Here is a 9,922-nt window from a genome sequence, read left to right as displayed (position 1 = left end):
AGCTGGCTTGACTGTTTTTATAAAGTGGTGACATTAAGTGTTTTGCAAAATAGGAGTCCAGCAAGGCCTCGGTTCCATACTTAGAGGCAGCTGATGTTGAGGGAGGAACTCGCAGACTTAAACGCTCTTTTCAGGGTGTAAAGTCTAGCTCGGCAAGAACAAGAATATTCCAACTGATCCAAGCGCTTAAAAAAAAATGGGACTCCAGAGAAAGCTGCTTTTAGCCAACTGGCAGGAAAGTGCGACAATGTCCTGGTAGCTGGCAGTCAGCACTCAGTCCAAAACGGCGACTCCTGTGCTACATCGCCAGGAAAGCTTTTGCGAGTGGAAGCAATGGGACGGGCACCGCCGGCGCTGCTCGGGGAGCGCCCTGGACCCCATTCCCCGGCCGCGGGGCACCAGCCGGGCGCCTGCGGGGGCAGCGAGGCGGGGCTGCAGCTTCGCCCCCGCTACGGCCGAGGGGCCGGGAGGGCGCAGCGGGAAGGGGACGCCGGCGGCTCCCGCAGCGCGGGCGGCTGGAGTCCGACACCGGGGGCTCGCCCCGGGGGCCAGGCTGGGAGCGACCACGGGCACGGCGCCCCATCCCGTCCCACGGGCAGCGCGGGGCGGCGGCGCTCGGCTCCTCCCTCCCCCGCCCAGCGGCGGCTCGGAGCGGCCGGTGGCGGCGGCTCTGCGCATCACGGGCCACATCATCGCGGGGGCCGCCCGCTTCCGCGCCTGCTCAGTGCCGGCGGCGCTCACCTAGCGCGGAGCTGTCACCGCCGCCGGGCTGCTCCCGCCCCGCCGCAGCGATGGAGCGCGACCCCGCCGCGCTGCCGGCACCGCTCTCGCCCAGGTGAGGGGAGGGCGCGGCCCGAGGGGGCGGCGCGGGGAGCGAGGGCAGCGGGGCCGGGCGGGCCGGGGACCCGCCGCCCCGGGTCGGGGGAGGCGGCGGGGGCCGCGGGCGGGAAAGTTTCCTGGCGAGTGGCGGAGCCCCCCGAGCCGGCCCGCCCTGAGGCCGGGGTGCCCAGGGCGCCCAGGGCTGGGGGGCACTCGGTGCCGCCCGCCTCTCTCCCCGGCCGGCGTTCCCGGGTGCCGCGGGGCTCGCTCTCCCCGTGCTGCGGGCCCCGACACTCCCGGCTGCCCTCCTTCCGCAGCCCGGCACCGGGCGGGCTCCGCGGCTCGCCGGGCGGGCCGGTGCCCAGCGCCCGGAGCGCGGATGCTGCCGCGCGTTTGGCCGCCCGCGCCCCGGTACCCTGTGCTGCTGCTCAGAGCCCCGCAGCGCGTTTCATCATGTGCGCCTAATTATGCACTGCTCCAGGTAACCTGGACAATGAGCCTTTTTTTTGGTTTCTCTGTGCGTGCGCAAGACCTGCTTTACATTCCCAGTAGCCCCTATTCCCTGGCACTCTTTACATCCGTATGTGCAGGCAGTTCTGTTCCCACCTTTGCACCCACAAAAGTGTGCCAGACTGAATCGCCGCAGATGCAGTGCTAGACGAGCATGGAACCTCTACCTGTACAGCACGTGTACAGACTTCAACGATCATCTCTTTTCTGATAACAACCATTGTAATTAATGTCTGATGGCACATTCATTCTCTTTCCATACTTTTGTGCCAAAACATAGGAGCTTTTTGTGATTTATTCTACTTTACTTTCTACTCTCTCATTAAATCTCAGTTAACTTCAAGTTGTAGGTCTCTATTTCTTCAGTTTCAATGAATGTTATAATTTCTGCTTCCACCAGCCCATTGTCCAGGATATAGTTGTGTGTCTTCTTCACTCACGTATATATCTGGGTTATAGAGCACAGTACAACACGTGGCTCATACAAAATAAAGTAATTGTTTAGTCTTTAGGAAGAGTCCTAACAATGTTTAGAATACACACCTAGTTATCCTCACTTTACCAATTTAGTAATGTGGGTAAAAAGATGAGAGCAGATAGGATGACCTGTTTTGGCAGCATTCCCTATACCTACTGCCATAAAGACATTGTGAAACTGGATCCATAAATGCTGCAGTATGCCTGGTAGACACTTTAGGAGGAAAAATAACAGTGTATCATTTTCTTCTCAAATACCTGTACGATATTATCCACAAAAACAATGGGAAGTCTGTGTCCTAGTGCCTAACTTAATAAGTAATTAATCTCTCCTTGGTGGTGACAGTAGGGACCTGTAATCAGGATCCCAAAGAGTAGTTAAGATTCATCTTGGTAAGTACTTATTGGTTACTTAATCTAGAGGACTACATTATTTCTTACATTTCATACTTTCCCACCTGCTTTTGATGGGCTGAAGGATGTGATTTGCCTGGTATTTTTCATGTTGGTATTGCATTTGGGTCATTTTACAACCACCCACATTTCACCGACTTGTTGCTGTGTTTTGGTCTCTTCTACATGAGTTGCCTTAAAAGTGCAGAGTCAAACCAAGTCTTTTTCTCACAGCTGCTTTTCTCTTCCTTGGGGCCAAAATCAAAAGCTGCCGTGTTCAGGAAGTGGAATGCAGCAGTCTCAAACTTGTCTGAAAACTGAGCCTGAGGGTGGCAGGTTTTTCAATGTCTTACTGTCAAGAAGGCATCTGGAGGTTCTTTAATCTGTTTTTTTTCCCCCTCTAATTATTTGTTTCTTTTGCTATTAATTTAACCAGCAACTACCATACAATAAACACAGTGTTAACCGGTTTACTGCATAATACTTAAAAATGGTATTTAATGGTCTTATATCTGCCTTGCAGGTAACATTTGTTAATTTTCAGCATGTTTTACAACCTTTTACACTCTACACTCAATATCTGGTGTAAGTAATCTTAGCCCAGTGTACCACGTTGGTTTCCGGATTCTGTGGAATGGTTAATGATAATACAGCCTGTTTACTCTCTGTAATACTGAGGGGTTATGCTGTAGCTTTCCCTTCCACTGATATGCCTACTACACTAATGTAAATGATTATCCATGGCTGCAATAAGGGTATCAGTGTGATACTGACACTTGCACTGACACAACACAATAGTGGAGAAGAGGCCGTGCAGATCCCTGTATCACCTGTGTTCTGAACTGAGAGGATGCCCCCAAAACCTCACATTTCAGTCTTTACAGGATCTCAGAAATTCTGAAGCCAGAAGGAATTGCAGGAAATTTTCTATTCAGCCACCTCTGCTCAGTGTAGGGTCAAGAAGAACAGGTTGCTTGGGGCCATGTCCCAAGTTTGGTTTCAAACATCACCAAGGATGGAGTCTCCAGAACCTGTTCAGCCACTGTCATGGTAAAACCCCCCAGTTTTTTCTTATGTTCAAATGCCATTTCCAGTGTTTCAGTTTGTGCCTGCTACCTCTCATCCTTTCAGTGAGAAGAATCTGGCCTCATCTCTGAAGACACAAAAAGAGTCTTTCATGCCAAGGAATAATCCAGCTTCATCTTTGCTTATTATGGCAAAATATTAAAGTTCAGTGTTTCGTTAGCGTTTCATATTACTTTCCTGAATCCCTTTCCAAGGTTTGTTCTTGTCCTGAGAGGCAATTCTCAGACAGGCATGTTTACACAATTGTATTTTATTGTGGACTGCTTGGAAGTGCAGTGTAGAGATTATTAATGCTTTAAAAGACCACCTATAAAAAAATGTTGGCAACTTTTAGGAAAAACAGGTTTTGACTGTGGTGTGATTAGCTTTGGATCCCTTGAAAGCCCAGAGAATTATTTAGATAGATGTTATCTTTTGGTTTTTTAGCCAAGCTCTGAAAGAAATCAGAAATTTCCCTAGACCTAAACTTCGGTAATTATTTGTTTTAGCCTGCCATAATGTTTACTCTACAGAAATTTCATGCTTGATTCTTCCTCCTTCCCCTTTTTTGAAGGTCCTTAAAAGGTCATGGTGATTTATTGTGTTCACACTTTAAATGAATTGTTGGCAGTCTAATATCTATCAGATCAAATTTAGCTGTAGAATCCGGTCTCTTAATCCTGCTAATGCTAGATGTTCTTTAAACCAAGGGGAAGTATGAAAGAAGCATTTTCTTTCCCATGCTCTTGAGAACAGCATTATAGGTGTGTCTGAAACAATGTGGACAATTATTTGGGCCATAGTGAAGAGAGTTCTTTGAGCTTCTTCCTGAACAATTTAATTTTTTTGGTTGTTTCATCTTTCTCAGATGAATCAAGCCAATCAAAGGTGAAGGATGGAAAAATGTGGTAATGATCAGGTGTTCAGTTTCATAGCTGAAGAACCTGAGATTTTTCTAAAGCAGCTTTGCATTTCCAAAAGTTAGCATCTCTCCCAGCTTGTGGACCTATTTTGTACAGCATTTATTTCTGCCTGTCCATCACGTATACTGTCTACATGTGCCTTTCTAAAATTGCTGTGTGCATCAGTTGTATTAATTCTTATGGGTAAAATTGGCTTGCTCTCTTTTGGATTTCCAACTGTCTCGCTTTCAGGAATACATCTCCAGTGAATGGTAAGGTATGTATGTATTTCTTATTTGTTTATGTTTACAGAACTGTTTGTTTATGTTTGTGTATGCTTGCAGGACTGAGAGAGAGAGAGGTGGGTAGTACACAGTAATTGTTATGTGCTATAAAATATATGAAGGAAAAGAAGAAATTAATAAAAGTAGGTACTTGGGAAACAATCAGGAAGAGGGAATTATTTTTTTCAGAGTTTGGGCATAGGTCATCATTTTCCCTGCAGGGACAAAGACAAGGTATCCTTTCATTTCACATATAATATGCCAGCTATGATAAATCTGAGGCTGCTTCCTGACTTCTCAAAGGATCTTTGTCTCTCCTTTTTTTTTTTTTTTTTCAGTACTTCATCTTTTTCTGTAACCTCCAGATTACATGTCAAGAAACCAGAACCACTTATCTCTTCTTCCTACAGACTGGGAAAGAGATTTAAGAGATTTTAACTGCCTTTTCTTCATATGAATTATGCGAGCAGTGCTTGTTTCTTTAGGTCCCATATCTTTCCTAGACAACACTACAACATAGGCATTTTTCTTGTCAAAGATAAAGCTTCTCAGGAAGTTCTTGTTGTTCCTTAGAACAACATGAACAAGGTTTTCTGCATTTTGTAGGTACAAAAAAAAAAAACCCTGAAAATACAGCAATTATTAGCATCCTGTAAATTAGGATAAAAATATTGCATCAGCATCCTCTAAATTAGGATGAAAATATTGCATCAGATGACATTTAGAAAATAGCTTTTGTTGGAACAGGTTTTTAGACATGACTAGTTACATTTAGAAGGATTGGTAGTTATCTTTTCTCTGTATGCTCTGAAGGAACAATTACTCTTTACTGTATATTATGCTATACAATACTTTTCCAGCCTAACAGTTTCATGATCCCATGTTTTTCAGTTTATCTTCTTAAATTCTCATTTTCCAGCCTTTATCATTAAGTTCACATTTTGTCATTCTAAGTCTTTGTGGTAGGAAAAACATAAATGGCTGCCATCCAAACTGCTTTGTACTATTTCAATTGTTAGCCATCTTCCTCCATTTGGAACTTGACCAAATAATATTTCTGTTCCCCTTTTTTTTCTCCTTTTAAGTACCATTTCTATTTGTTAATACTTTCTTATATTAAATTAAACCACCGCCTTATCAAAGGATTTGTTTCTTAAAAAAACACCAAAAGAGAAAAATTTAAAAGGAGAACAATCCATATGTTAAAAAATATATGGATAATTAACCCAAATATTTTTTGGCCAGAGTTTCAGAGCAATGAATAATTGCCATGAGTCACTGGTCTAGCACTCTGGTGATGAGACTAGAGGACATATGGGAAAAACTGCAATGAGAGCCAGACTGTGCCTTGCTAAAGCTGTCAGAAAATTTTCTCAATCCATTTTCCTTGGGAGTGAAATGAAATCCTTCAATTTCTTCTCCTCATTCTGTCTTTCTGTAGCACTTAACAGAGCACTGTTTTGATCTGTGGTTAGAGCTGCTCCAGCATAGCAGCAAAAGTTGTTTTGTTATTCTTTAAATAAAGTTTATGGAAACCAGAATTGAGGCCTAGGATTTTTTTTTAATGCACTGAAACTGAAATGTTCAATGTAGCACGGTCTGCTGCAGAGTGGCAAAAGATAATGCAGGAATCTTGGTTACTCTGTTGCTCTTGTGGCAAAAAGATTGCTGTTTCTTGCAAAACTTGGCTTCTTTCTAGATCAAGCTGTAAATTGCATTGTCATTTTAAAAATATTTGTTCCTTGGTCGGAGCTCCCTTGGATAAAGCAAGTGCTAGAGAGAAAATCATGTTGCTTCTGAGTCATCTTTTCACTTGAAAAACCCAAATCTAGGAGTTCTATGAGCAGCAGGAATTTTGAAGTTGACTTGCTTTGGCCATGTTGGAGTGAGTTATCGTAGCTAATGTTTGAAGACACCTAACAGCAAAGGCACCAACTTGGATCTCTTACAAGGCTATTAGTTGCTAAAAGCTTTGACATCTCCACTCCCTGTAAAATCTATCTGAAATTGCACTAGAAATACTGGATGACTTAAATCTTTGAAATAGAGGGAGAAGAAGTGTAGGAATCATAACATTAAAAATATGATCATAGGAGGCTGAATTTCTTAGGAAATGCAGATTAAAAGTCCTCCAGCTCTAAAATATTTTAATTTCTTGCAGTCTGTGAAATGTTTTCACAGCTTTGCGTAGATACAAAGTCATGTGGAATTGTGTTATCCTTCATCATGCTGGTGCAGTCTCCCTGACCTTTGTTTCTCTGTTTATGCCAACCATTTACTTGTATTTATGGAGTTTATTAATAAGTGCCATGCTCAGCAAAGCTTTGAGTCAAATTAGAATGGTTCTTTTAGTAAATTACGACAATTATTATCACAACATGAAAATTAAAGAAAAAGAAGGTCAAGTGGCTTCTGATGGAGGGAATGTGAAATGGCTTGAGACTGTCAGTATATCATTGTTTATTTTCCTACCATGATGGAAATGTCAAAGTAGAAACAACTTCATCTTAAATCATGATTCTGTAAATCTGTAAATCTATAAACAGAAAAGAGAAAATATTGTGATCTGAAAAAATAAACCAATACCTCGTTGTCGTTCTATTAGGAACGGCGAAAGAACGACACAGACTCTCTTGGGAGCTGATCAAGAGAATTTCTCTCTGGTTTATTACCTCAGGTCTTTTTTATAGACCGATATGTGAAAAGTACAGAAAAGAAACTCTTATTGGTTAGTAAACTAACACATCACCATCATTGGTCAGTGGGGTTCACCACCCCTCGACTTTCTCTTGCAAGAAAACAGGGAACAGACAAACAGCGCCTGCAAGGCTGTTTTCTATCTCTGAGGATTGTTTTAATTCCTCCTTATGAATTCCCAGGTCACTTTCCCAGGCAAAACTGAGAAAGTCATGTGGCTTGCAATTCCCACAGGCACCGTGCTCTGTATTTCAGAGTTAGCATCCATACCTTGTGTATTCTGTAGAGTTAAAATATTTTAGAAATAAATACATACTTTCTACTTTTTTGCAGATCCAGTCTTGCATATGTTGAAGTTGAAGATCTGAGAGCAATGAAAAAACACTTTTGCTTGCAAAAAAGGAACATTTTGGTCCACATGTAAGTGTGGTATTTGGTGACTCACCTGCAAGATTTCTTGGCTGACGTCTGAAGAACAAAGTGCTTTTCAACCCATACTTCTGTAGCACTATGACTAACTGTAAAGGCAGATCTACCATCTCCAAAACAAATAGCAAAGTCCATGACAGAGAAGGCTTTGTAAACTGGACCATAAACCTTAATACAATTCAGTCTGATAAATTTTTGAGACTGCTTTTAAGTATGGTTCCTGTTGTTTACCAGATAAACCAAGAGGAAAGACACAAAAAGGTGAATGGTGTCTGGCAAGATGGATTGCAACCAGCAGGACACAATTTTAACGTCAGGTCTGAACAACACACAGAGTACCATCACTTCTCAGAACCAAGCTTTCATGGTAGCAATGGACACAGCCCATCCAGCTGTAGCCCTAAATATGATGATTTTAGCAGTTATAATTACTGTGATGGAATGGACACTTCAGAAACAGATGCCATGTTGCAGGATGACGCTCTCTCTAGTGACAGTAATGAAGATATCATTGTGGAAGGAAGTAGAAAACAACCCAAAGAATCGAGTAGTATTATGGCACTGCAGATACTCGTACCTTTTTTGCTAGCAGGATTTGGAACTGTTTCTGCTGGCATGGTTTTGGATATTGTACAGGTTGGTATTTGCTTTGGAAGACTTTTTTTAACAGGTAGTCGATGAGGTCTGTAGTTCTAACGTGACATTCTAGATGTCTGCAATGTTGGGATGTAATTAGGTCTGTGTGTGGTTCTGCTACTAGGAACTTATAAAAAGTTTGAAATAACCACGATTTTTTTTAACAGAAATACAATACAAAAATTAATCTGTGTGGATTTTCCTCCCTTTTGTTTGCTTTTGCTTCATTCAGCTTTAGGGAATTCTTTAGCTACACTTAGAGTTTACAAAGTTAATGAAAATAGGAGGAAGAGGTGACAATCTTTGTCACTCAAAATCTTGAGAGACTAAAGGAAGCTCAGACTTCAATCAGTTGCAATGGAAAGAGACTTTGTTACCTCCAGAAAAAGGAAAATAAAATTTGACATACAAACTATACTTCTTCCTTGGGCTGTTTGACACGCGTCTGGTGCTTTGTTCATGTACATCTTACCAATTTATTCTATGTACAGATGCTTTAATTGGATTCTTTTCATTAAAAGAGTAATTAAAATTGTTGTAAATTGCTGAATAAAAAGACAATTTTCAGTTTTGTTAGTTTAGTTAAATTGGTAAATGATGAAAAATACATGAGTTGACAAGACATACGCAGCAGCACAGCACTTCAGTGCTGAGATCTTGGTGGACAAAAAATGAAAAGAGTTTTCTTTAAAAAATCTGTGTTTTGGAAAGCTGTGCTCTTGTAAATTTCACACTTAGAGGTAAAAGAATAAAGACAAGCTTTTTTTACTTACAGGCTCTGTTCATATGACAATTAATTCCTTGCTGGTTTTATGTGAGGTTTCTACAGAGTTGGAAATGAAAAGATGAAAATATTATTGAAAATTAGGAACAGAATTCAAGAGCAGTGATAGTATCTGGAACTATTTTAAACGATGAAAAACTAATACTTCAAATTAATGACATATTTTTTTAACTACATTTGTGTTAAGGCCAAGTTTTGTATCTATTGCTTATGGTCTTCTCATCTTTGAAGAAGTAATATGCAGTCATAAATCTGTTTTATCTAAATAGGTAACAGTTCTGCCTTCAGGTCTATTAGATCTAATACAAAAAGTTTAAATTTTTTTAGAGGGTTAAGTTATGATTTGCAGAATTTTTTTAATAATTTGTGGATGGTCTAAAGAGAAACTTTCAATTAAATGTTTCCCACTGTATCCTTTGAATAGCATTGGGATGTGTTCAAGAATGTTACTGAAGTCTTTATCTTGGTTCCTGCACTTCTTGGTCTCAAAGGAAATTTGGAAATGACCTTGGCATCCAGGCTGTCAACTGCTGTAAGTAACTTTCTCTTCCTCTTCACTCTTCTGATACATGTTTAAAACATTCCAAAAAGGAAACAAATCTTTGAGACATGAGTTTTTTATGCTTATGAATTCATCTGGCTGTTATGGGGCAGTTTATATCTGTTATTAAGTCAGCAAAGTTAAAAAGGTGACCCTTCTCTCCACACATCAAAACTTCACTTCCAACTCATCATGCAGAACAGATAAAGCAGATTTATATACAGATGTATTGTGTAAGGTTGAGAGATCTCTTTGACCTTGAGGGATTTTGAATAGGCTGATAAAATGTTTATGTTTTAAATGCATTTTTTAAACACCATTACTGTGGTACCAAAATAAAGCATCAGTAATAATTTGCTATTCCAGACCTCTGTTGATCAAACTG

The 9,922-nt window shown here is 41.3% G+C and overlaps 1 protein-coding gene across 1 annotated transcript in view; it reads left to right on the top strand.

The window, feature by feature from the left end:
* The first annotated feature begins 694 nt into the window (after positions 1 to 694).
* The window catches only part of LOC131572680 (solute carrier family 41 member 2), a 44,046-nt gene continuing 34,818 nt past the window's right edge, over positions 695 to 9,922 (top strand). Inside the window, exons 1-3 of the mRNA XM_058825941.1 lie at positions 695 to 835; positions 7,481 to 8,212; positions 9,421 to 9,528. Coding sequence (XP_058681924.1) covers positions 7,658 to 8,212; positions 9,421 to 9,528 — 663 coding nt within the window. The 5' untranslated portion in view covers positions 695 to 835; positions 7,481 to 7,657. The remainder of the gene's footprint in view (positions 836 to 7,480; positions 8,213 to 9,420; positions 9,529 to 9,922) is intronic.

This window comes from Poecile atricapillus, chromosome Z, assembly GCF_030490865.1.
Source record: "Poecile atricapillus isolate bPoeAtr1 chromosome Z, bPoeAtr1.hap1, whole genome shotgun sequence".
In the NCBI taxonomy this organism is placed as follows: Eukaryota; Metazoa; Chordata; class Aves; order Passeriformes; family Paridae; genus Poecile; species Poecile atricapillus.
The sequence above is the reverse complement of the archived record's forward strand: the minus strand, read 5'-3'. Positions and strand labels throughout refer to the sequence as shown.